We start from the raw sequence: 27,971 nt of genomic DNA, 5'->3' as shown, positions 1-27,971 counted from the left end.
CTGCCATCTAAGTTGAAGCATTGCACATGCACCAACACTTCTGCTGCCATTATAGGTACCTTTATGGTAAATTCTCGATCATTTCTCTGTACCCCTTGGTGTCAATTGCAAGTAGAGTTGTGCGCTCCAATTAACCCTATTCAACCTTTATTTTGATACTATGATTGACTTGCCATTACTCGATCCATACAACAAGATGCTGGCTTGTGCTTGTCCTATAGTATACCTTTAATTTTTGGATGTTAACTTAGTAAGTGGGAAACAGGAAGAAGCTTACATGCATCATGCAGAGGTGCATGCAGTGATGTGTACACATGCAGCTAAACATTGAATATGCTGATGATATGGCATTGATATGTCTGACTCATATGAAAGTCTCTATACCTTGCTGAAATTTATGGATTCTAATTGTCATCACATGGGACGCATGCATCATCGATTACAAGAAGACGAAGCTTCTAGCTGTTACCTGAAGATGTTGCCCAGCCTCCATCTCCCATTGTTCTTCATCCTGACTGTGATCCCATTGAGGTGCTACCATCTTTCCAGTCTACCTTAGTAGTCTTGTCTCCAACAATTGCACCTTGGACGTTGAAATATCAGCCCAAAGCATCTGATCAGTTATACGGGTCACTTGATCAACCGCATTCTTTGGCACCAGAGAAAGATCAAACCTTCTACCAAGCCGAGCGTCTTCGTCTCGATCTGTAGTTCTTTCCTGTCTTCTGTATGGTCTGGAAAGAGCTGTAATTCTGGAGCCTTGGGTACGTCGTCTACAGAGTTTCGTGATGCGATGCCTCCGCTCCATCCTTGGTGTGTCATTATGGGACGGGAAGAGAGACACCTCCGTCAGAAAGATCGCCCACCTGCAAAGAATCTCCACTATGCTGACCCAGAGGTGTCTTCGACTATTGGGTCACATCTTGCCCATGGCAGCGCATCCGGGACTGCAATGCTGCATCTAGCTTTACTGCTGTAGATCATGCGGGTAAACCATCAAAGGCAGAAACATGGTCAGTCCTTAACTGGCCAATGTCAGTATTGCTATCAAACTTTCCTTCAACAAAACCTCCACAACCGCGAGCGTTTTGCTGTCAGAGATATAGAATTTCCACTTCCCAACATAGTCTGTAGTGACATTGGCCTGCACCGTTCTTTATTGGAATGAACGCAGTGAAAGGTGTGTGTGTGTGTGTGTGTGTGTGTGTGTGTGTGTGTGTGTGTGTGTGTGTGTGTGTGTGTGTGTGTGTGTGTGTGTGTGTGTGTCTGTGTGTGTGTGTCTGTGTGTGTCTGTGTGTGTGTGTGTGTGTGTGTGTGTGTGTGTGTGTGTGTGTGTGTGTGTGTGTGTGTGTGTGTGTGTGTGTGTGTGTGTGTGAGGAGAGAGATAATAGTCATGTCATGAACCAGAGCTATGACTTGCAACATATATTTGCATTTCTGTGGTGTGATAATTAATGTTCACTTGACTCACGTGACTATGGTAACTGTACACCATCTTTGCACAGACTCCCATTTGCTTGCTTCACGTCGTGGGGTGTGAGCTGATCTCTCCGGGTTTGTTGCTGTGGTATATGTCAGGTGCAACAAAGACAATTAGGTAACTGCTGCTCAAGCTCTATGTCTCACTGTGTGGTACATCTTGTTTGTCTAGTCACACAACATGTCGTTCGAGTCAAAGAATATCATTGACTGGGAACGATATGTTAGACCCAACTTTAAGGAACTTGTTGAGAAGTTGAAGCCGTCGTCACTGTTGGATTCTTTGGTCGTTTGTGACTTATTAACTCGAGAAGAATGTAGCAGTCTGCGACTGGCGTTTTCCACGGAGGAGGATCGCTCTCGAGAATTCTTACTGCAAATATTACCGCGCAAGGAAAACGATGCTTTTATTCACTTTTGCCGAGTGCTTTTAAATTGTAAGGGACAGGAGCATATCGTCACAGAAGTCATGAAGATTCCATCTACTCATCCTGCTCGGGCCCCCCTACAGTCCAAAAGCAAGCAGCAGGTGTGTATGCGTGTGTCAAATTTGCTGTTTTAAACGTATTCAGACATTTGTTTAGTTAATTAACTTGTTGTAAGGAGGGGCCCCTAGGGGACATGAGTTAGAGATATAAGTGCAGTTAGAGATAGATATCGGTTTGGCGTGGGTTTATTGTAGGTTTGCTGCAAGTACTGGAAGACACTGTTTATGGTACTTGAATTCCGTCACATCTGGAGAAGATTTATTACGGAAGCTTACCATTTGATAATTTGGAGTTTGATCATCCAATCACGTGCCTCTAGTATGTGGTCACACTGCTTAATTGCAGAATCCCGGATGTTAGTATATCTGGCTGTTGGAGTCTCACAGACCTCTCAGCTTTTGTCCCATCAAATCGTGAGACTATCTTTTCCTAAATGACCACGCCCATTAAAAGCGTTCAAGTTGACATGGTTAGCAGTCTGAGTTGTTGGCCTTACTTTACGTTTCTATGCACCAAGGCTTCGCCTCGAATTTCTAAACGTTACTTTGACTGCAGGTAGGTAGCACGAATACCCCAGATACAGCAAGCAGAGCCGTATTTTAGAGTCTAGTTCAAAGAATCCGCTATGCTTGGAATGACTGGGCTAACAGGTCTCCACAACGCGATTGTGACTGGGCTAACAGGTCTTCACAAAGCGATTGTGAGACCGAAGAAAGGACTAGCAATCGTGACAATTGGGCACAAATTGTGAGATCATGAGACATTCCCGTAAATCGTGAGTCTCACAACGAAATCGTTAGAGTTGAAAGGTCTGGTCTCTGCTAAATTATTTTAATTATTATGTTAGTTATGTGATGTGTTTAGCTTGTTGTTTCCAAGAGCGACAATGTACTGTCAATGAACTATTTAATTAAGCTGCTCCTTTGGTTGATCTAGTGTATACAAACAGCTGGGAATATTTGTGGTTGTGAGTTTAGGCACTTAATGACCTGTGTTTGTTAATAATTTTTAACTTAAACTTTTGGACATGGTTAGGGTTGATCAGATCTATGTTTGTTGGAAAGGAAAGAGGGAACCACGAAGGCTAGTATATGTATTACCAGAGTTATCACAATCCTTGTATTTTATTAACACTTACCACACGTGCTTGCTGAAGAGATTGTAGATAGCATTTCTATAAGTGAAGCGTGGTATTGCAGTTATTGAATTATAATAAAACAAATCAACTACACCTGTTTTGGATGGCAAGCTTTGGAAAAGTTTAGCTGCCAGAAGGTACAATGAGTACAGCACTAGCGTGAGGATGTTTAGTTGCGTTGTTACCGCTATGCAATGGAAGGTGTTGATAATAATAGGAACATAATACTCAATTAAGTTAATAGCAAAGACAATTGTTGTTTTAGATGTCATGGACAAAGTATTTAATAGCTGTTGCTGTTGCTGCAGTACTAATTACTTTCTTCTTATTTGTCTACTCTGGATGTTGGAGTAAGCAAATCCTTATAAATAATATGTTGATCTGTTGTTCTATGTAAAGTGGTTGCTATCTGTTTTGTACTGTAGTTTATGTGAACAAGTATGATGCAGTGCCAGGTACATGTTGGAAATTTGTTCAAGACGTAGCACCAGATTTAGCTAGGAAACTGCATTATACAACAGCAATGAATGATATGCTATTTTCAAATGATGTTATTAACCAGAGCATTTACACAAAAATACGTAAACAGTTGAGTGAGGCCAAATGGACAAGTGAGGACACTTACACATTGTTGGTGGATGTTCTTCCAAAGACTGACAATGTACGATACATGAAGTTCTGTTGTTTGCTGCGTGAAAAGTCTAATGTGCCTTTAATGGGAAAGATACTTTGTGATAAATGCAAAGCATTTGAAAAGTGCATAGTGATTCGTAAAGAAATGTTGTATATTACCTCATCTTGCCAGTTATTTTTTAACAACATTACTGATAAGAATGACATTCCAGATGATCCAAACTATGTGGATGAAACAGATAATGAGACAGTTGTAGTGGTACATCTATCAGCATTTGTCTGCATTGATAACGAGGTCTTTGCAACTTTGACTATAAGTGTTGAAGAAAAGTACATTAACAAGGAACTTCTTCAAGAGAAAATTGCTTCTACATTGGAAGTCAATGTTTTTGAAGTACATGTGCACATAGAGTTTTCCAGAACCAACAGTACATGGATGCTCTTACGTTTGTTACGTCAAGCTGGATTACGACTTATGGAAATGTTGAGTTCTCAAGAGTCTAAACATTACTTTGGTCTTATGATAGCAGAAGCATTCTACTTGGAGTCAGCAAGAAATGTCTCTATTGAGTTAATATTGAGCAATTTGCTCTCATGTAGAATCTATGTCATTCCTACTGGGTCATTTTATGTGAAATCAGATGAGGAAGATGTTTATCGTATGACTGACGGTATGATATCTTTGGTTATGTCCCGCTGTCATTAAATATGTTTTTATTTTTATACCCTAAAGATCAGGGAAGGTGGAGAGTTGGTGAGTGGCTAATATTATGGAAGTATGTATGTCATCATTGAACATTTAATAATTGTTGTAGGAGCCATTTCTTTGGAATTGTTATTGGGTGTACCAATACTTATTTACCTGTTTTTAACATCACACACGTTTGCTGCCGGTGTCTCAATGAGAAGAATATCTGATGTTGGAGCAGTTGATCAATCTACCTTACAACACCGCTACTTCACCACAGGTTAGTACATGGTATACTGCATAGAGGTGACTTTCTATTGCTATGACAGCTTATCCTTGTGTATTGGTCTGATTTTTATAGTTGTATTAAACAATTAATACACGTACTCACGATCAAGCATAGGAATTAAGCGGCTATAGGGAGTCGGTTCAAATTTATCGACATTTCACGAGCATGCAAAGTGCACGTTAGGGGGGTGTTATGGTCGCTGTACAGTACTCTTTGTGAAATGTTGATCAGTAGCAAATAGCTTGTACTAATTTCTCCATTTTCTGTGATCGGAATTGCATCACACATTGTTCCCGTGCTAGTCACCCGTGTGTACAGGATTGCAAACATGTACGACCTCAGCAGCATATTCTGGTTTTGTTCTAGAACAACATCAGCCGTCCATAAAGAGTCCAGCAGGCTTTACCACAACTTTCTCAATGTTTGTCTTTTGTCCACTTGAATAACTGGAAACCTTGAGCTGACATCATTCGAGCAGGTCACCTGGAATGGAAGAAGAACTGTATCAATGCAGAAGCGTTGAAGACGGTGACCACATGTCAACTCTAACAGATGGAACCATGGTCAAGATATTGAATTGTGCACCAACCCTAACCCATAACCCTAACCCTGGACTCTAACCCTATAACCTAACCCTAACTAAAATTTGGAGAGGGAAGAGGGAGGCTTCAGAAAAGTTTGTGTTTTGTACACTCATGAAATTGTAAATAATTTTGAACAACCTCTAACAAACGTTATATACATTGTATAATGATAGTGGCTGTTCGTAGATGAAATTATATGAAGTAGGAGACCTCACCACTCACTCCCATAGTTTGTAAAACGAAACGTAGTTGTTGTTGTTGTGGAACCAATTACTGCTTAATTTAGTTGAAAGTATCAGTGTCTGCATTGCAAACACAGTGAGAGTGGTTTATGACTGTTGATAGAAATTGGAAGTGCAACGAGAATGTTGAAGATGAACAAGATGATGCCATCATCATTGTCAATGATTGTTTCGGTATTCTTGTTCTAATTTTGTTTCCAATATTTTGTACTATTTGTATATTATTTGTTCTGCCATTGTAGTGTTTCAAGTGTATTCAGAAACAAGTGGATTCCTTGTTCCTAACTGTTGATAAGTTACGTGATGATATGAGTATACAGGAGAGTGAGGTAATCAGAGCAGTTTTTGTTGTAAAAGTTTAGAGTGAGGTAAGGTGGATCTGTTTGTAGTTGCAATGTGTAACATTTCGTAAAGAATTCTCGGGTGAGATGAACAAACCGAACAAGGTAGTAATGGAAGCTCTCGGAGATAACAGACCTGACACTGCATTGTGGGTTAGAAGCAATAAATGTGGTTTAATTAAACATGTATTGTATTTACCCATGTGTATGTATGAACATAGGAAATATCAAGAAACGATTGTTCGGTTGCTGCTTGCTTTACTAGAATGAAAGTGAAAGAGACGATTGTTGCAAGTGGTGTATATGTAGGTTTAGTATGACCACTTATTAAGTCATTTGTAGTGTTTGTAAAGTGATGTGCATGCATGTGTTAGAACAGACTTGATGAGATTAGAGGTGTTGAGGAGGACATAGAGTTGAAGTTATCACAGACATCACAAGTACAACATTTTTCCTATTATTTTAAATTACGTGATCTGTATCAAATTGTTTTATTCAGTTGCAACAGCTAACTGCTAACTGTTCCACATTGATAGAAGGATTGCAAGCAAGACTAGCCAATTTGAAACTTGTCAGGAAACTCAAAAAACTGGAACAACTTGCTACCTACTCTGAGAAGAAAATAGAGGAAACAAAGAGAAAGGAAGAAGAAGCAAATGCTGCTGCAAAACAAACAGTTGGTGACCTTGGTAAGGAAAGAAGTGACTGTGCACGCCATTGTGACTGTGTCTGTTTAAATGGTTCTTACATTCACACGAGACGGTTACAATAACTGCATTCTTGTTAATAATTAATTATAGGTTGTGTACCAGACATAACTGTAATGTCTTTGTAATAGGAAGTGAAGGTCATGCACAATTGAAAAAATGTCTGAAACAAGCAAAATGTGTCACTCCATCCCTCAGATATGCAGCAAGAGTTTGCCGTCCTCCACCTTGTGTTGCTGTTGTTTGCATCTTTTCCATACCTGGAGTAGACGTAGTGCAGTCTCAACAACTTCTTGTGCGGCATGCAGCCAGAGCATTTGTGGCCAATGCTCTCAGAAGTCCTATCCAGGATGAAGGTGACTGTAATGAACTCTGTATATGTATTTTCTTGCTTGTGTGTGTGTGTGTGTGTGTGTGTGTGTGTGTGTGTGTGTGTGTGTGTGTGTGCGTGCGTGTGTGTGTGTGTGAGTGTGTGAGTGTCAGTGAGTGGAGTGAGTGCTGAGTGACTACTAAGATGGAAGCAGGTAGCCTGTGTATGCGGTGGGTGTGGGTGTCGAACATTAACTTTGTTAATTGCTGGCTTGGTATTTGGCACTTATTGATTGAAGAGACTTTTTCATAGGAGACAAAGATAATAACTTTACAGCTGTGCCAATGTTGCCACCACCTCATCCAACAAATTGTCATCAGAAGTCAGAATAGGAAGTACAACTATATAATTACTTTCACTTATTCGATCTAGAGTGATTGAATACTATAGTAGTTGCTCTAATACGTTATTTTTTACTATTGTTTACTAATTGATTTGTATAGTTTGCTTTAATTAATATTTTTACTTAAACCTAGCTGTTGTGGCAGTTGTTTTCATAGTATTGTTACAACATGAATGATATCAATTAAGATTATTTACTAGTGTTTGTGCGCATGTTGTGCAGATGTTATACAGTGTTCTGCATGGGTGCATGGGGAAGCTCTAGACCCTTTCACTGGCTTTGTAGCTGACACTATCGGGTACACTACTAACTGGTTGTAGAGAGAGTCCCCTATACGAACGCATGCTGTTTGTGAGCATGCTCAGCTAATCAGATATCGGTTTGGCTTTTGCTGTAGGTTCGTTGCAAGTACTGAAAGACACTGGTACAGTACTTCAATCGCCGTGTTGGTGCACTGCTGCATGTTTGCCATGTTTCTGGTGATCGTACACGTCTCCCACCGTGCATGCAGTGTAACGTCGACAAGTTCTCGTGTGGAAAGCGGTCAGAGCGTGTGTGGCCAACGATCCTAGAGAAGAGCTAGACAGTCCACTGAACAACCACGTAGCCTATCTTCCAAAAGTAGGCTAATGCCAAAGTGCAATACATCAGCGAAAACGATCGGTCGTCTTGACTTTATAGCTGTTATCGAATGGGAATGCTCACGTTGGGTTACTTGCATTGCCATGGCAAGATTTCACAACAAGGGCCCCTTTAGGTGTTCGACGTTCTCTTCCTGACGTAATAACGTTCAGCTACAGGTATGATAGAGTAAATGTGCTTGTACAACGTTGTACAACCTGTCGGAGTGCTTGTACAACGTTTACTGACTGAAATACACGGATGTACTTACCGCACACCGTGCATTTCAAGATCAGCCATTTCCCCCGTTTCATCTTCCTCTCCTGTGCAAAAGAAATCACCAGATCAACGCAAACTGCTGTTAGCAATCGACTAGGATACGCTGCATCCTATGCTGATCGAAACAGAGTAGCTGGTCATCTCGTTTCCTGGGACGAAATTCACGAAGTGAGGTGCCCTAGCAGTGACAGTATCAAAGCTCGTCCACTTCCATCCGTCTCCTACGAAAACTCGTCCTCTGTTGCATCCTACCTATCGTTGAACTTATGCTCCAAACCTTCTTTTCACTACACGTTGCGACAATGGAGAAGAAAAAGCTCTGGTGGCTACACAGATTATCAGTAAAGTTTTTTGAAATATCAAGCACCCGAATACGGGACATTGTAACACAACGAGATGCAGATTATCCGGGTCTTGTTTTGAAAGATAACGCGCGGGCTGTATTTGTGTTGCTCTCGCGATGCTTGTCGCCATTCTTCGTTCCAAGGAAGATTTCGATGAGGCCGTTGAGCACATTGAGTCAGGTTTGTCTATTCTACAAGAAACACTACCGACTAGTGTGTTCACAGCCGATGATAGATAGGAATGGATTGCATTGATGTTGCTACTTGTATTTGTGTCTCAATCAGACAATCATCATCGTGTTGACTGCAGGTCTGTATCATCTTGCATTTATTGCAATGAAACGAAACCAACTGGTAGAGGAACATCAACATGCCACTCAATCTTACGTTTATGCCAACAGATTTACCCAAATACACACGGAGATATCGTTTCTGGTATGAGAGTTGATCATCCAGATGAGATAGTGTGTGTTGTCGACATGTTTGCGTGTGTTTGCTGCAGCACAAAATTTGCTTCACAAAATCGAAGAAAAACTTTCGACATCAAAATTGTTTCAACCGATAAGCAGTCAACAGCATCAAAGTATATACTAAACCTAGTTTACACACTTTATCTTACAGTCGTTGTGACGTGTGTTAGTCATAGTCACTATATTGTATATCAATTCCTTTTTACCGTTTTACTTCTCTTGTTTTACTGCTAACACACTCAGCCATATGTGTGTCGTTAATGTATTATGTCTAGTATATTGCAATTGATATAATTGATATTAATTTATTTCTATAATGTAAAGCGGCCATAGAAACGACATGTTTATGCTAATCTGCATCATTAAGTGTTGTCATTTTCATGGTGATGTGGTATATATTGTGGCTCCAAGATAAAATATGGTAACTTACCCTAGACAGTACAAAGCAGTATTCAAGCAGCACTAAAGTGCTAAACCCTCGGCTGCTAGCTTTAGGTTACGAAAGATGTGGCTGCTGCACAGTCAGTGCCACTATATTATATAGCCACGACGCTATGCCATCTTTCTTTATTTGGTGGACCAACGTGTATGATCTCACGTCACCATTGCATTTGCATAGCCAGAAACAATGTACAAGAACTATGGCTCTATAGACCAAGCAATAGTCATCACTGCAAGTAAATGGAAAGTCATTCCAATCCAAATTAACAATAATAAAGTTCCCATTGAGCTGTGCCACATTGTAGGACTATATGGTGATGATAGTCGTTTGTGGGAAAGATTAGCAGAAGCACTCGACTAGATGGTTTCCTTGCAATGGTTGTGTTATTGTACTGTACAGACTAGCATGATTTTACTTACCCGTTTTAGTTGCAACAATTGTTTATATGCCGTGTTGTTTTACCGTGTTTGCCACTTTTTGTATCTGCTTACATCATTTCCTATTACTGTGTATTGATTTGTATAGTTTGCTTATTTTAGCTGTTATGGTAGCTTTCATATCTAATATTGTTACCACAACAAGATTAGGTACTGGTTTTTGTACAGATGTTGTGCAGATGTCAGTGTTCTAGCTAGGATTTGGAATCGGGTGGGGAAGGGCTCGTCAAGGAGGGAGAGTTTGTGTCGAAAGTGAGGCAGGTTTTACTGATCAAGTCATGCAAGTTGTTTATATTTATTTACAATAATAGATAGTAGACTGTAGCTTGAGCGATGACTTTCAACATCATACTGCATTTCTGTCGCATGGCAACACGCATCCATCTCAAATAGCATTCACGTGACTCACGTGATGTTGCTGCGTTTCACGTGGCTGGGCGTGAGCTGATGATCTCTTTTTTGGCAGCTGTCGTATGTGCCAGGTGCAAGAAAGCTACCAGGTGACTGCGCTCGAGCTCTACGCCTCACTTGTAGGCCTAGCAAACATTCTTTCAGTCTCATCAACATGTCTGAGCCCCAGAACGACTGGAAACGATATATTAGACCCAACCTAACGCAATTTGCTAGCAAGTTACAGCCATCTTTAGTGTTGGATGCTCTACACGAGTGTGACCTTCTAACTCTAGAAGAATGCAAGCGTCTGCGAAAGGAGTCTCTCACCGAGGAGGAGCGCTCTCACATACTCTTTTACGACATTTTGCTGTACAAGGAGAACGATAAGTTTACTGACTTTTGTCAAGTTTTGCTTGCCATTCCCGGACAGAAGCACATTGTAACGAAAGTCATGAAGGTTCCATCTGATCATCCAGCTCGGACGCAACTTGTAGCACAACGTGTACAGCGAGCTATAGAGACTTTCCAACAGTCTGAAAACAATCAGCAGGTGTGTATGCGTGTGTATAACTTGCTGTATATGTTTTGAATGTATTCAGACATTATCGTGTAAGGAGGGGTCCTTTAGGGGTTATATGCAAGCTGCATGGTTAGCATGCTCAGGTAGATATCAGTTTAGTTTACTGTAGGTTTGATGCAAGTATGGTACTTTAATTGCCGTCAGATCTGTATATATAATTTTTGTTTATAATTTTGTCAGATATTGATAATTGAAGCCACAGCTAGGTAACATTTAATTAAGTTAATTAATCTATACCCATTACATCAGTCACGTGACAGCGAGAATATTGGAGTTTGAACGTGCAATCATTTTTAGTAATCTAGATAGTATGTGTGGTTACCAACACCAGTACTCTATATTTAATTAATTACTGACTTTGGAAGTATGCTATCTCATGCATAGGCATATGAGCCTAAGGGCTATTCTCAAAGAATTTAGAGATTTATCCTTTAAAGTTGAATTGCTTCCTATGCCCTCCCCCCTCCCAATGGCTGCCTAAAGGAGTCGCTTTAGCTTTTGTTACTTTAATAGGTATTTTAGTTTAATATTATGTTTTAGCTGGTTATTTCCAAGATTGATTTCTAGCCAGGTTTGTGGCAAGGCATAGCAGGAGGCCAAGTTTCGGGCGTGACTTTTTGCATCTTAGGGCGTTGTATCCTAATTACCTTCTCAGTTCTGTGCTGTGCGTCTTGGTTCAGGTTGCCGTGCGTGTCAGTGTTAGCTAAACCTTTTTGAGGTTCTTGTTTGTAATACCTGATGAAGCAATCCACGGTTACATGTAGGTAGCTCAACCCTAAAAGAAATATTCAGAAATGCTGCTAAGTGGTAGCTTTTTGGATTATTAGTCTCTTGTAGCAGCTCCTCAACCATCCACTAAAGGCCTGTCCACACCGGTAACTGGATTGCGAGCCAATCGCGATAAATCCAATCCATATCGTGAGGTGGTTTCGATTGCGATCGGTTGAATCCAATTAGAAATAGTAGGGGTTACCTCCACGTACGCTACGCGTGTAGTCGGAATATCTAACACTCCTCACTCGTCTTTGTTCTTGCTCACCGTACGTCGCTGTATCAATGCTTTCCACAAGCAAAGAAGCCACACGTACACATCGGTTATCAGTCATGTGATACCAAAAATGAGGCAGAGGTAGCGTTTTCAAAGTGCAGAGTGGACGCGCACTCCCGATCGGATCACGAACCATTCTGGTCTAGTGTGGACAGAGCTTAATAGGAAAGGGGAGGGGCTGGCTACACAACATTCTAGTGTTGCATTCTTTTGGTTTCAAGTTTCTCGATCCTGCAATTGTGAATGTGAAGTACTAAATGCTGCACTGTGTGTTTGCGTTGCCTTACACCAATTGCATTATAAGCCCATCTAGGTGGTAGAAGCGATGCCACCATCACGCACATTTTACTTTGCTAATCAAAGTAAGTAACTGTACTAACACCTTTGCTGGGCAGTCCTAGTTTTCAATTATACGTAGGTACAATTCCCATTGACCACAAATTATGTGAAGAAGACTTTACATCAAATGCTGGCCTCCCAACATATGACGGCTTTGGAGAGGACAAGCTTGACTAGCAAGTATACAGACGTAGTGTGGCTTAGCTGCAAAGATGGATGGTGCAGCGGCCCGCTGCACCTTAGGATGCTTCGCTAAAACCTTGTTTTGATTGGCAAGCTTTGGAAAAGTTTAGCTGCCAAAAGTTACAATGAGTACAGCAATATCATGAGGATGTTTTAGTTGAGTTATTGTCACTATGCAATGGAAGGTGTTTGATAAACTTTGCTGGAACATAATACTCAATTAATATAAAACAGACATTGACTAATTTGTAAATTGGTTAAATTGTTGTGGAATTATTGTTGTAGACGTCTCGATCATGGCTAAAGTATATAACTATTGCTGTTGTTGCAATATCAATTACTTTTGTAGTCGTCTGCACTGGATATTGGAGTAAGCAAATTCTTAATTATAAGATGTTGATACATTGTTTTGTGTAAAGTGGTTGCTCTGTTTTGTACTGTAGTTCATGCAAACAAGTATGATGCAGTGCCAGGTACATGTTGGAAATTTGTTCAAGACATAGCATCAGATTTAGCTAGGAAACTGAATTATACAACAGCAATGAATGATATGCTATTTTCAAACGATGTTATTAACCAGAGCATTTCAACGAAAATACGTAAACAGTTGAGTGACGCCAAATGGACAAGTGCTTACACTCACACATTGTTGATGGATGTTCTTCCAAAGACTGACAATGTACGAAACATGAAGTCTTGTTGTTTGCTGCGTGTAAAGTCTAATGTGCCTTTAATGGGAAAGATACTTTGTGATAAATGCAAAGCATTTGAAAAGTGCACAGTGAATCAAACAGCAAAGTTCTTTATTCCCTTGTCTTGCCAGTTATTTTTGAACAACATTACTGATCAGAATGTTTATACTGACGCTCCTGTTGATGTAAACTACGTGAATGAAACAGAAATTGAGAAACCTGTAGTGGTACATCCATCATCATTTGTATGCATTTTCAACAAGGTCTTGGCAACGTTGACTATAAGTGTCGAAGAAGAGTATATCAACAAGGAACTTCAGGAGAAAATCACTTCTACACTGAAAGCCGATGTTTCTAAAGTACATGTAAAGTTTTCCAGAACCAACAGTCCATGGATGCTCTTAAGTTTGTCAGCTCAAGCTGGATTACGTCTTAAACAAAAGTTGAATGCACGAGAGTCTAAACATTACTTTGCCATTGGTCTAATGATAGCAGAAGCATTTCACTTGGAGTCAGCAAGAAATGTCTCTATTGAGTTACCAAGGTAATATTGAGCAATTTGCCATCATATACAATTTTTGTCATTCCTACTGGGACGTTTCATGTCAAATCAGATGAGGAAGATGTTTATCTCATGACTGACGGGATGACATGTCTTGAGTATGTCTTCTGCCATTAATTAAAACGTTTTCTGTTTTATACCAAAGATCAGAGAAGGTGGACAGCAGGTGAGTGGCTAATAATATAGAAGTATGTATGTCATCATTGAACATTTTAATAAATGTTGTAGGAGCCATTTCTTTGGAATTGTTATTGGGTGTACCAATACTTATTTACCTGTTTTTAATATCACACATGTTTGCTGCTGGTTTCTCAACAAGAAGAATATCTGATGTTGGGGCAGTTGATCAATCTACCTTACAACACCGCTACTTCACCACAGGTTAGTACATGGTATACTACATAGAGGTGACTGTCTATTGCTATGACAGCTTATCCTTGTGTATAGGTCTGATTATTTTATGGATACTGTATAATCATTGTAAACAATGTTTGTTAACTGCTTATGTTGACTGCTATGCTTGAGTACTTATCTTTAATACAACTATCCCGTTGCTAGGTGAGTTCAAAGGAGCCTGATCAACCTCATATCATGTAGAGGATGGTTACCAGCCCTAGGGCTAATGAATTAGCAGCCCATAGTCCATGGATGACCACCAACTATATGATCAAGTGCCAAAGTATCCTACTCTTCCCACTGTATAGCCCAGGGCTCAAATAAACTGCCATCCCACATTTGTATGTCAATACTAGGCTCTAAGATTTTCACACCTTTTTGTTCATTAATTAGTGCTAATTGGCGCTTTTGCAGTGACAGTCTGCTAGATTTGCACTGCCTATAGGAATGCTAATACAATTATTCTTCACTTGCCTAACCCTTTGACAACGTTGCAGCAGCTATGCCAAAGAGATGGCTCTAATGGCATTGCTGGTGTCATTAGCCCCAAATCTAAGGAATTTAGCATTAACAGGTGACCTCATTAGCGCTTGTGTTAATTGATTAATTACTTCCGCCAGTTAACACCTATAGATGTCAGTACCCTCCCATCCCACACATTTTCTGTGATGCTAGTCAACTGTAGGGGGTGGGGTAACTAATAATTAACATAAATTAGGATACCTAGCAACCTATCAAGTTGTCAACACCACACACACACACACACACACACACACACACACAAACACACACACACACACACACACAGGCTATAGATAATTTAATTTAATAATTTATTTCTTCGAGATCTTTGTGTCTCAGTGTGTGACCATGTATATCCAGACCCTCTTTCTTCCTTCCCTGTTGTATTGTAGTTGTAACTAGTAAATGAAGCTGTGTTCTACTCCCTTCAGAGCTACGAGCATATGTCATGTTGTGTGTGTGTGTGTGTGTGTGCATGCGCATGCATACTGTGTTCATGCAAGTGTGTGCATGTGAGCTTGAATTTGTCTTGTGGTTGTGTATTGAGGTAGTTGTTTTATGTAGCACCTTACAAGAGTGAATTACCAACTGGTGAAGACATTGAATGGACAGCAAAATCATCTGATACCGACAAGTCGTTTAAACCAGAGAACAAATGGGAACGATATGTTACTCCAAGTTACCGCAACTTGTAAAAATGTTAAAGCAGTCGTCACTGTTGGAGGAATTCCTTGCGTGTGGCCTTCTAACTGCAGAAGAATGCAATAGTCTGCGACGTGGCTGTTTGACAGAGCAGGTTGCCTCGCAAACTTGTCTTTGACATATTGCCATACAAGGGAAACCAAAGTTTCGATCTCTTCTGCCACATTCTCCGTAAAGTCGAAGGACAGGAGTTTATCGTGACAGAAGTTTTGCAGATACAAACCGTGATGGAGTCTACTGTAGACCGTAAAGTAAAAATGCCACAACAGAAAGGTCAGAATACTAATGAATCAACAGTGGAAGCATCTGCTAGTTCACAGACAGAAGTGGAGTCTCAATGAGAGCGCGTGGAGCCTTGTAGTCCAGACCTCATCGATGCGCTGCTGCCCTAGTCTGTTCTTGGATGAACTTCGGACGGTCAGTTTACTTACACGAGAAGAATACCTGCAGCTACAGCAAGACTCAATGAGAGGGAAGTACAATTCTTCCTCAGAAGGGAAAAGGATCATTTGAAGCATTTTGTAAAGTTTTGAATGAAGAGGAGAATCAAAACATATTCTTAGTAAAATTTTGAAAGTTCCAAGTGTGCCAACTGGAGCCTCGTGCATGACAATATGGGAAGTCTAGAATTAGCTGTACTTGCCACATTCTAGTATCGAGTGACCAGGCAAGTGTATCAATTAAAGATTTACAACATCACTAAAGAAGTCTCTCAAATAATAACAACGATGTGTATTATAATAGTTATAATGGTAGTGTCTCACATCACAGGCTACCTTAGTAATCATCATCGTAATAGTCGTCATTGTCCAGATCATATTCCATAGACTGGAAATCAACACGATATCGAAGAATCCCTAACACAAACAGAGTTAGTATGCCCATGGCAGTCAACGATTAGAATGCTGCTGAACAAGCACACACACACACACACACACACACACACACACACTTTGCATTAAGTTTAGACAAATATTGACTTGCTGTTCCACATTCACTAACCTCCAATTCCACCAAATCCCTTACAAAACTGTGACCCTTCCTGTGATCTATCAGTTACTATCTCCAGCGTCGTACCTAGAAACACAACCAACAATTAGATCTCAGTATAACATACACTGACAGCACAACACAGTTCATAGCCCTCATCATTGCAGAACACGTGTCACTCACTCATTGATGTCTCAACACGTCAGAAACAAACATTACTTTAATCATTGGGCTTTGATTACAAGCAAATGTTGTTAAACATTTCACATTAATTTAGTAAACACAGATGAATTACTGGTAACGCAACTTCTTTCAAATAAATTTTGACTTATCAAATCTATTGTTAACTAAAAACAAGTACACACCGGCCGTAGTATAGAAAGACAATTCAATGTCATGACACGTTGAATTTTCTTCCCAGCTAGTTTGATAGAGATCCACAATGAGAAGCAACGAGTAGCAACGAGTATGGAAAGTAATGTATGAAAACACTAGCAACAAGTCGACACTAAGCAACAACTAAGTCACAGCTCAAGTACATTGAACACTGCATGTGTAAATCTGCTGTACTTGAGAGCAAATGGAGTCTCAACAACAGCAATCTACCAACACAAGAGCCCCTAGTCCACACACTATACAAAGTCTGCTTCATTGTCCACTACCTCAGAACGTGATCTACAATAATTTACACTACACACCACCAAACAAGCAAACACATGCCATAACAACGTTGATGTATTTCAATGACGAACATGCTGAGCTTACCAAATTTCTTATAGTTGTTTGCAAACCATTCCAGCAATGGCAATTTGTCCACTAGTTCCATCTCAACGCTTGTCTAAGATCACCAACAAATTGATCAATACAACAAGAGCATAATTACAAACAAAATATTTCTGTACGTCTTTATCCACAAACAGACTCTTGTCCTTCTCCTGTTCAGGATCAAGATACATCACTTTCTCTTCTAACAAGGAAACATAAAGATGTCATACAACAAAGTTTGAGTTTGTAACAGTCGGTCATCATGTATTTTCATTCTCCAATTTCTGTAGAATTATTTGAATAAAACAAGGTTACATGTGGGCAATCTCTATGATATAGTTGCATCGTTGACACAGAATTCTCAGTCGCCGTTTCCATGCATGGCACTTCTGAGTGTTGCCCATTGTATCTCGTTGCTGTCACTGTCAAGCAGTCTGACTTAACTGTCTATAGAAACATCTCTATTTTGGTCGGATTGTAACAGCTTCAGCTCATGCAGACACGTCGCCATGACTTTTAACTTTAAGTTTATTATTGAGTTACAATGACTGTCATAGCAAGCCATCAAGCAAACTTACCATCTGACTGATGATTTTTCATCACAAATCTCGTCGTCTCTAAACCCTCCCATACAATAAGTGTTTCAACAGAGCCCATTTCCAATGCCTACAAACATAAACTAATGGAAGGAAGTTAATAAGTCAATAGAAATACGATAAACCTTGAGAGTGTCAACAACACCAAAGCAGTACTTTCCTGTATTTTGAGAAATCTCATCAAAGTATCTTCCTACACAAAAAGCAGACAGATGAATAGTTAAGCAGACAGTGTGTGTGTGTGTGTGCGTGCACGCGCGCGCGCGCGTGTGTGTGTGTGTGTGTGTGTGTGTGAGAGAGAGAGAGAGAGCAGGGAGACAAACAATTAGTTATCAAGCAATCAATCAATGCAAACTCCAATGTTAATTATGTTAATCCCTTCACCATCGATCAACACATCAACTCCCACTCACCAATCAGCTTCTTCTCTTGAATAAACTTCACGTTCTGCAGCACTTCGGCGGCCAATTCAATTGCCTGATTGAATCCATTCTCTCCACCATAAGCAACATCAACCAGCTTCAATACTTTACACTGCAACCTCTACACAAAACATCAAGCAAACGCCAATCAACAAAAATAACATTCACAGCCTGGGGACATCACGCCTACTGGATCAAACATGTCTGATTGGCTCAGTTCTGTCTTGAAGTCTGCTGAGCCTGCGAGGATCATGCCTGTGATGTTTGGCTGTAAATTGCAATCATGTCAAGCAATAACGAGTATCTACAAGAGATGCTGTTCAGTACCTTGTCGTTAGATATGAACAACTGAACGGCAGTTTCAGCAACTTTCCGTACGTAGTTGTGTCTCTTTTCCATACGAAGACGAGCAAAACGCAATGCCGACTGGCCACCTCGACCTACAACAACATAAGTTAGAGACAACAAAACACACCAATTGAAAGGCTGACTGGAGTCTAAAAAGTTGTAATAGTTCTAATACCACTCACTAAGAAATCTATTGTGTACAGCGCACAGCTTTCCACCTAGTCAGTGACATGACTCATGCATTACTGCACTTGCTTACTGCCCAGAAAGTAAGAAAAAATACATCAAACTAAACACCATCTACAATGGAATTGGACAACCCAAGTTTTGGTGATCTTGACTTTGACCTTGAGTGCCTCGATTGAGAATTTGGCATGGCCTTCATATTCTGGAAACTTCATATTGATATGTTAATTAAGCCATTCAAGAGATATTGCGTTTACAGGCAGGCAGAGAGACAGGCAGGCAGGCAAACAGGCAAGCAGGCAGACAGACAGGTAGACAAAAAACAGACAAACAGACAAACACATAAAGACAGAGGAACAGGGCGACAAACAGACAGACAGGTAAACAGACAGACAGACAGACAGGTAAACAGACAGACAGACAGACAGCCAGACAAACACTGTCCCGAGGGTCGTAAAAATCTAGTTAAAACCAATCAACCTAATGTTGCTAAACAACACATTGCAGGCAGCATACATGTACATTCCTACATTCAAATTCCTATTTGTCTGACAACAGACACTACCACAATGTCACATTAATCAAGTAATGCTATTAGCTTTAGCTAATGTAGGACCCAAGATAAACTTTGAACAGACTCTTTGTTTCAAGTTTTTGCTCTAGATTGTAGGTAATTGCCATAGTAGAACTAACGTTGCATATATTTCAAGATACTTGCAAATCAGGGCGGGCACAAAGTACACCAGCTGCTTACATGTTCAGTGCATACTTGACTGTCTTGTCATCTGCTGCTCTCAGCTGCTTCTCACTGTGCTTCGTCTGCCTGCCCAAACCTCCCACCCGTACCTTGCAGTATTGGCGTGGTACGCGCAACCGCCAGGAACGTCACTGTCCAAATGGCCAGTCGCTGCTTTAGGCAGGACTTCTGCTGCCCAGAGTAACACGCGTCACTCTCACCAACCGGTCAAGCTTACCCATGCCCAAGTTCCCTACCCACATCGAGTTACATTGCTGTGTCTATGTGCATGCATGCTACAGTTAACTGTGACTAAAGATGGACAAGTTAATAAATACTAAACCCTCACCGTGTTTCTTCGGTAGATCGACCGTAAACTTGTGAAGAACTTCTCTCGTATTGCCAGACAACTGACCAAACAGAGCACCGTTGCCGTCCATCACAATAAACCCAAACTTGTTGTCGTCGGCCAAGAGAGCAGTCAAAGCCTACAACAACAACCAATATTCAAACCCACACAAAGCATCATTGCAATTTATGTGATTCCACAATAATAGTACATCAGCGCAATGCATCGCTACACGCATAAGGCACACTAATGTTTCAGACTTTGTCGACACGCCGACCGGCCATAGTGAGTTTTGGCCGGACACAAGACATGGTAACAGTTGGACAATCGAGCATCCTATACTATAATACACCAACCCCGCTTCCCGCTGAATGTCTGTCTGTAATGCGCTGATTGACACAAATGGTCGAGTCGGATTTCGCCTAGACTGCCTCCAAAGGCCAGAAACAAGACTTTGGCATTCTGAAAAATGAGATGCGCCAGACTTTGTTTGTTTAATTAACCGAGTATGCGGATGTGATGTGTGCTCGCCAGCCACTGTACGCCATCCTCTAGTTCTCATGCAACTGATGTAGTAGAGAGAGAGCAAGACGTGCTCGCTGCAATCAGAGTTTAAGTCGGCTCACCTGGCCGCTTCTGCGTGTGTGCGTCCATCCGTGCGTTGCAAAGGCTAGTCTTCTTCGCGGAAGTGGCGTGTAACGATAGATTGCTCCCGCCCATAGGATGGGGTAGGACTAGTACACTTATAATGGCAGTCAGATCTGTTTTGTGGCATGACAGGCAAATTTACGCATTCTGTATAACACCCTTAGACTTACTTCCTCTGGTACTTCACAAACAGAAGCTTGGTGAATAAGGAAGACTATAGAAGGGTTGTCCCCAGCATACAAAAGGCACGGTGCTCCACCATGCATGCATTGGCTTCGACTTGGTACAGGCCTGCCATGCTTTGCTGCATGAGTAGGCAGTAATTAGCTATGAAGACAATGAACTTGTATTTGTATTTTGAACAGTGGGAAGTTGTTTGAGGCTAATAAGTAGTTTGTGGGATGCTTGGTTTGAAGATAAGGACATACGGGTTTTTTCTATGTTTCTCGGCACAGACATCATGCAACAAGTGCACTCAAGAACAGGGTAAGCAGGTCATAAGTGGCCCAGTACGTACAAATTCATCCAACAGCATACATCACCAACATGCAGTCAAACATTCTCTGACACTGTGCATGCAGCAACTTGTTAATCCTATTGCGTGTGCTCTCTGGTATGTGCACATGCTTTGGGGTGTCAATATAAGAATCTACGCATGCAGGTCAATCGCTAGAGAGTTTCACAGCCATTTTCTTTCAGAATCTGTGCCACCTTACATAGCCTCGAACTTCCAGACCAGAGAGTGTGTGAACTCTAGTCTGGATCAAGTCAATACTAAATGATTTCGGAAATAGCCTTCTAAGCCAATCAGCTCCTTACAACCGGAATGTCGGTTGTAAATTCTGATTGGTTTAGCAGTAATTGGTTATGCTAAGTGACTAATGCTGAATGTGCATGTGTGAAATCCTCGTGGGCGGCTAAGTGCATGCCAGAGCCGTGATGAAGACTCTGGTGCACGCACACATCTTACTTTTAGTTCCAGCTTCAGTTCTTCAATATTTTCAAGCTTGCGGTGACAGGACATGCACAGCAGCGTCGCTAGCTCATCACCTTTGACAACTGGTCGAGTGGTAGTCTCGCTAGTCGAGCGGTTAGACTAGCTAGCGGTCTGCCAAAGAATCAAAGAGTCGCGGTTTCATGCCGTACATCAAGATATCGCCGCAAACACTGCAGACGTCTCTTCTTCGTTCGCGAGATCTCATGGTATTTACAAATGATATGTTGATCTAGGTAAAACGATCCTTCGCTGTTAGACTACCATTTAGCATCACTTTGATAAATACTTCCAAAATCATTTTAGTATTGACTTGGTCCAGACTAGAGTTCGTGCGTTCTCTGGTCTGGAAATTCGAGGCTACACCTTACCATCTTTACTAGCTATTTCAGAGCACTACAGTACTATCCTAACTAAAATGTATTTGATCAAGTCATGCAATGTTTTTTATTCCTCCAGTCAGAGTAAAACCTACGCGCGGCGGTGACGAGAAACATAGACAAAAACGGTGTGTCCTAAGGCCAATTAGGGCAAAGACTGCAATATAAGCACTCAAAGATCACCAGCGATTGTCACGCACCCGCCCACTATTTAGGTCAGTATCTGATGGTAACAGAGGTCTGTGATATCTGGCCCTTATCCATGTACTAGTAGGTTCTCAACTTCTTGAAGTCTGGAAAGTTTCCCACTGGCTTTAATAATATAGCTATCATGTGGTCAAGTACAGTGAACTAGAAAACAGAGAGAAACTTTCTTTAAAGATAAACCACTTTGTTCCTTTGTGCCTGAGTATTCCGTGACAACAGTTCATGACATCTCAGTGTGCGCAAACATGCATCAGGCTTTTGTGGAGGCGGCTCCATAGAAATTGGAAAGGGCGGAGCCAAAAATTTACTGTGGGTGTGGTTGCCCTCCCTTACAAAATTCTTACAAACACCCCTGTGTAGTCTTATATTACCTTCTTACATAAATTCATGGTACTTGTGCTCTAAAGACTTCCAGATGCGACAAAGCAGTGCCACAAGGACATGCAAGGAGGCATGTGATGTCATGCAGACCGCATGCAGTCTGGTTACGCGGCAACAACAGACAACCGTATATGGAAGGCCACAGTGTTTGCTGGCAGAAATTGTGATGTCTACGTGTTACATAGAACAACTTCCAATTGCTCATGCTCCACAGTATCTGGTAACAGAAAGATTTGAGTTACACATGCCAATCTTTGTTGAACATGATGTCCGATGTCCGACTGTTATTTTGCACTCTGTAGATGTCTTAAGATTCTAGCTACAACATGGACATTTACGGTGTGCACATGGATGGCTGTGTCTCACCTCCGTGTGGAATTTGTTATCACAGAGATACAGCGACGTGTTGATCGCTCGAAACGGTTCAAAGTCGATGTTCACTTTCTTCTCTTTGCCGTCTTCTGTTACGATGGTACCACAATAGATGACCAACCCATTACCCGGAACTAGCACAAACAATTACCAATAAAGCAGCAAATAAATAATAAATAATAAATACTAAATCTTAACTAAATAAATAATAAATAATAAATAATTAAATAATAAATAATAAATTAAATAATAAATAATAAATTAAATAATAAATAATAAATAATTAATTAAATAATAAATAATAAATAATTAATTAAATAATAAATAATTAATTAAATAATAAATAATAATTAAATAATAAATATCGTATTTCTTCAAATAGTGGCCGCCCTCGTTTAGAAGCCGTAGCTGAAGAAACATGCTGAAAATAGAGGCCTCCCTTGAATTGAGGCCACACTTTTAGTCTGCAGAGCTACTGGCCATGCCCATATCACATGCTTTCGATGCTTCCGCGTCAATCTCAATGTGGCGAGTCATCCTATTACACACACTCATTATCAACTAGTTCAGCGTACTAGTACTGTATACTTCCACGTGGTTCTCAGCGCATGTGTGGCTAGAAAGTAGATAACCTCATAGTCATGGCATTTACAGCTAAACCTGCCGTGTTGGCACCTTCAAAAGTGCCCAATTATGTCAACAGAAAGAATGTGAAGTTCAAGTACCAACGTGTCACAGTGTGAAGTAGAGACTTAAAAATAGAGGCCGTCCTAGAATACAAGCCGCCCTCGTTAGAAATAGAGGCTGCGGCCACTATTCGAAGAAATACGGTAAATAAATAAATAAAGGTGTAGTGTGCAGTGCACATGTATCTGTGGCCAATGTGGTCTCGTGATTCTTACCTTTATTGTAGAGCTTCAGTCTCTGTTGTACGGACGTAATGGCACTCAATACTGATAGCCTAATGACGAAAGATGGAAAACGTGTATATTGTGTTCAGATATCTGTCTAGATGATTTGGTTTAGACATATTCACAAACAACGATGTCATGCATGTAGCTATACAAATGCTACAGTAATCAATCGGAAATGATCCACGTGTTTGTCACACACACACACACACACACACACACACACACACACACACACACGCACACACGCACTAGCTTGTAAACTTTGTTTTCATTACATTCCAATCAGTAACCATCTAAAATAGAACAAGCCCACAGCTCATGCAGTCAATAAATGTTTGACCATGAGATACAAGACAGTAGACGGAATAGAAATTCTCAGTGAAATACATAAGCCATGCTTAACTCCTCTGTAGAGCACGAGATCGTCAAGACTGACCTCTACCATCACTCCCAAACAGAACACACTTTCATGCACATTAAAGTCACGTGACTAGGATACAAATAAATTATTTTACGTGTTAACTAATCCTAAGCACCCTAGTCATTCACCTAGAGACGAACCTATCAAACGGACTCACTATATCTCTGTTCAAAAATTCATTTCACAACATACCTACACTGTTACAATCTCAGGGGTGTTCCCAGGATTTCCGAAAGGCACAGCGGAAATAACCACGCCCACATTAAATTTTGCTCCCACCCATTCCAATTTTTATGGCTGGACCACAAAAGCTTTGATGCAGGTTTGCTTACGCTGAGATGCCACAAACTGTTGTCACAGAATGCTCAGGCACAAAAGGAACAAGTGGTTTATCCTATTCTAAAAAAGTTTCTCTCTGTCTTAGTTCACTGTGCTTGACCACATGATAGCTATATTAATGCGAGTGAGAAAATTTCCAGACCTCAAGAAGTTGAGAACCTCCCTTTATATAGGATAGGAAGGCCAATATCTACAGACTTCGTTTGTTACCATCAGATACTGACCTAGGTAGTGGGCAGAGTGCAAGACAACCACTGTTTATCTTTGAGTACTTGTTTTACAATTAAGTTCATACCATATGGCAGTCTTTGTTCTAATTGGTCTTATCTTCAAACCAAGCATCCCAGGAACTACTCGTTAGCCTGAACCACTTCCCACTTTTCAAAATACAAATACAAGTCCATTGTCTTCATAGCTAATCACTGCCTACTCATACAGCAAAGCAGGGGGGCCTGTACCAAGTGGAAGCCAAGGCATGGCGGAGCACCGTGCCTTTTGTATGCTGGGGACAACCCTGCAATCTACTACAGTAGAATGCCAATTATCCAACATCAATCAACTGAAACGTCAATTATCCAAATACACACTCAGAGATCACGTGACTAGCAAATCACGTGACATGTGTGCCCATCCCACCTGTGCTGCCCCACTGCTCCGCCATGTAGGTCTGTATAGGCCATGTGCATAAGCAAAAGGAGGCACAGTACACTAGTTTCATTTGGAAGCTTTAGAGTCTACAACAACTTACAGAATACTGCACGACAAATTGCTCCTTTTGATTATACGCACATTTTTAATTTACAAAAAACATAAATCTCCAATTAGTTCGGATAATCAACGCTGTATTGCAATATTATCTTTCATCCGGGACTTTCCAGGATTAACACACAAAATCAAAACGTTGCCAGGCACTCACACAATCGACATTTTACTGTGCGTTTCACTCACCGGTTTACTCTACTCTTAATGTTCGACGCCGTTCCGAACTCGTCCGCCAGCATCTTGGAAACGCGCGAGATCTGGTCCTTCGGCGGTATGATGAGTGAAATCATGCTCGTCCCGTTCCTAAACGAAACCGTCCACACTCATCCAACGCAACCAAAACGACAGACCGGTCCTTCATCTCTACCCTCGCGCCGCCTCCAAGCTCATAATCAGCTTCTTGATCTTCCACCGCTCAACATTCTTGTCGGCATCTGTCTGGTCTGGTGCCGCTGCTGAGGCCATCTGTAGGCGTAGTTTTTAGGTCTGGCAAGTAGTTAGTGTGCTAGACAACACGTTTGTATAGTGGTAGAGTCGATGACGACGATTTCTTGCGAGAAGCGTCGACTGAAAAAGAAAGAAAATGGTTGGGAGTGATGAATTCATTGGGGGTTTGTTGTGATGAGTGAGAAATTCGTGTACAGAGTCGTGTTTTGTACTCACCCGAGAGATGGGTTCGAGACAAGTCGTTGAGCTTACTATTGCGCAATAATAACCACGTGCTGGCCTCGAGTGTCGGACCACGTTGGGTAAGTCACGTGCAACCGTTAAACACTCACGTGACCTAAAACGAAACATTGCATCTCTGATGTGTACATACCGTAGAACCACATTATTATGTGACCTTCTTTATTAAAGCGCCGTCTGTCCACGACATTATATTTGGAGGCTTTAATTAAGGCTCATTTAGAAATGCTTAATTAACAAAATTAACTTTTAGAATTAGACTTTCTAAAAAAATTATTTTTAGAAACGCTTAACAAAATTAATTTTTAGAATTAGAGTTTCAAAAAAAATTATTTTGAGAAATGCTTAACAAAATTAATTCTTAGAATTAGAGTTTCTAAAAATTATTTTTAGAAACACTTAACAAAATTAATTAATTTTTAATTAATTAGAGTCTTGCATCATACACTGAAATGAGTAGTGTTACGTGCAGTAATGCAACTCAGTGTCTGTTTTCCAATGCTGCTGCAAGAACTCTGCAACTATACGCCCCCCCTAGTTACAAAAGTGCCATCCAAGGGGATTTATTTGTCGCCTACTGGGTTAATAATTATTTTTATGAGTACTTTAAATAAGTACTTTAGGGCAATATGTACAATACAGATTGCTGCCAAACTACTGTATCTGTTACAGTGTGTTATCATGTAGTTGTCAGTCTGTTGCAATTACAAGTGAGCCGCCCCGCGTACGCCAAGGGTCTGGCCACGCGAGACACACACACACACACACACACACACACACACACACACACACACACACACACACACACAACACTAAGCTCCCGGATAAATAGTGTTGGCATGGCTATTTGATGCAAAATTGCTAGAAAAAATGCCAAACGGTGTTTGAGTATAATACTTGAAGTCTTAGCATAATTCAAATAATTTTTAACGTTTCACATCAAATCTTCAATACTTGCTCGTCATGTCTATATGAGCCTTAGCTAAGTATAAGTAATTAATTATAGCTTGTGTCAAATTTTGAATTAAGATTTAATATATACGTTTAATAAGGTTTAGTAAAAATATATTAATTGAAAGTCAATAAAAAACATTACAAACTGTGTTGAGCAAATGTGAAAACACGGAAAGTAGTGGCAAGTAAAAGACTATAGCAAACATCAGACCTCTCAACTTTTCTTCACACCAAATCGTGAGACTGTGTTTTTCACGACCACAACCACTAAACATGTTTACAAAGTAGGCGTGGTTAGCAGCCTAAGTGGCCTCCCTTTACGTTTCTGTGCCTTCAAGGCCTGGCCTCGAACTTCCAAACGTTACTTTTACTGCAGGTAGATACCCCAGATACCTCAGATACCCAGATACAAGCAAGCAGAGCCGTATAGCTATGGAGAGTCTAGTTCAAAGAATCTGCTATCTCCAGAAAGACAGGGCTAACTAGTCTGTGCAAAGCAACTGTCAGAGTGCCTCACGGTAGGCTTGTTGGGAGAAGGACTGGCAATTGTGAGAGATCGTGAGACATGGTCATAAGTTGTGAGTCTCATGACGAAATCGTAAGAGTTGAGAGGTCTGAAACATAAACGTGCTTCAGTTCAGTCCATTGACATTTCATTAATACATTTCAATACTAACTGCACCACATATGCATGTATACAAAACGTATGTCATTGTACACACAAGCAGGCGTGTCACTGCACTCAAATATGAAACAAAAATAATGGTCTAACATCAAAGATGTGCTGATGCTCTTGCCACAGATTAAAAGACGAGATAGTACAAAATCTAGAAACGAGTCGCAATAAGTATCGGACACATTGACAAAAATTTTTGAAGACAAGCACAACAAAAATGCCACACAGTACAAATTAAAGCCATCTAAAAAATTCAAGAAAAATTGTAAAATAATTGATATTTAATCACATGTAGTTTGTAACTGTTTGTCTAAGGTCAAGGAATACAATGTCTATTGATGTGTTCACACTAAAGCAGCTTTGACTTCGTAAACAACAATAAATAAGGCACACGGTAAAGTCTCTTATTCTAAGGTTGAACTACGTATATATATATATATATATATATATATATATATATATATATATATATATATATATATATATATATATACTTATATATATATATATATATATACTGTAATGTAGTTAT

At 40.5% G+C, this 27,971-nt stretch overlaps 3 protein-coding genes and 1 long non-coding RNA gene across 4 annotated transcripts; 3 read left to right on the top strand and 1 right to left on the bottom strand.

Moving 5' to 3' along the window:
• Positions 1–2,859: 2,859 nt before the first annotated feature.
• Positions 2,860–5,730, top strand: LOC134188584 (uncharacterized). The gene is made up of 5 exons (XM_062656751.1): positions 2,860–3,455; positions 3,531–4,409; positions 4,472–4,492; positions 4,554–4,706; positions 5,645–5,730. Exons 1-5 carry the CDS (start codon positions 3,371–3,373, stop codon positions 5,728–5,730), a joined length of 1,224 nt encoding a protein of 407 aa, XP_062512735.1. The 5' UTR covers positions 2,860–3,370.
• A 120-nt stretch (positions 5,731–5,850) lies between these two features.
• LOC134189317 (uncharacterized) lies at positions 5,851–6,330 on the top strand. Its single transcript, XR_009971483.1, has 4 exons — positions 5,851–5,870; positions 5,931–6,035; positions 6,104–6,187; positions 6,257–6,330. It is a non-coding gene; the product is annotated as an uncharacterized LOC134189317 (long non-coding RNA).
• Positions 6,331–10,361: 4,031 nt separating this feature from the next.
• Positions 10,362–15,906, top strand: LOC134188714 (uncharacterized). The gene is made up of 6 exons (XM_062656887.1): positions 10,362–10,838; positions 12,724–12,808; positions 12,882–13,674; positions 13,745–13,858; positions 13,921–14,073; positions 15,175–15,906. Exons 1-4 carry the CDS (start codon positions 10,461–10,463, stop codon positions 13,746–13,748), a joined length of 1,260 nt encoding a protein of 419 aa, XP_062512871.1. The 5' UTR covers positions 10,362–10,460; the 3' UTR covers positions 13,749–13,858; positions 13,921–14,073; positions 15,175–15,906.
• A 118-nt stretch (positions 15,907–16,024) lies between these two features.
• LOC134188713 (eukaryotic peptide chain release factor subunit 1) lies at positions 16,025–25,855 on the bottom strand. The gene is made up of 15 exons (XM_062656886.1): positions 25,786–25,855; positions 25,490–25,689; positions 25,309–25,425; positions 23,589–23,647; positions 22,681–22,820; positions 19,705–19,843; positions 18,413–18,525; positions 18,276–18,353; positions 18,077–18,206; positions 17,789–17,856; positions 17,646–17,733; positions 17,205–17,269; positions 17,068–17,140; positions 16,315–16,389; positions 16,025–16,169 (listed from the first exon to the last, which is right to left on the bottom strand). Exons 2-15 carry the CDS (start codon positions 25,585–25,587, stop codon positions 16,090–16,092), a joined length of 1,323 nt encoding a protein of 440 aa, XP_062512870.1. The 5' UTR covers positions 25,588–25,689; positions 25,786–25,855; the 3' UTR covers positions 16,025–16,089.
• Positions 25,856–27,971: the final 2,116 nt, after the last annotated feature.

The sequence above is a fragment of the Corticium candelabrum genome, chromosome 13, assembly GCF_963422355.1.
Source record: "Corticium candelabrum chromosome 13, ooCorCand1.1, whole genome shotgun sequence".
Classification (NCBI taxonomy): Eukaryota; Metazoa; Porifera; class Homoscleromorpha; order Homosclerophorida; family Plakinidae; genus Corticium; species Corticium candelabrum.
Note: the sequence above shows the minus strand (reverse complement) of the source record. Positions and strands in the feature narration are given on the sequence as shown.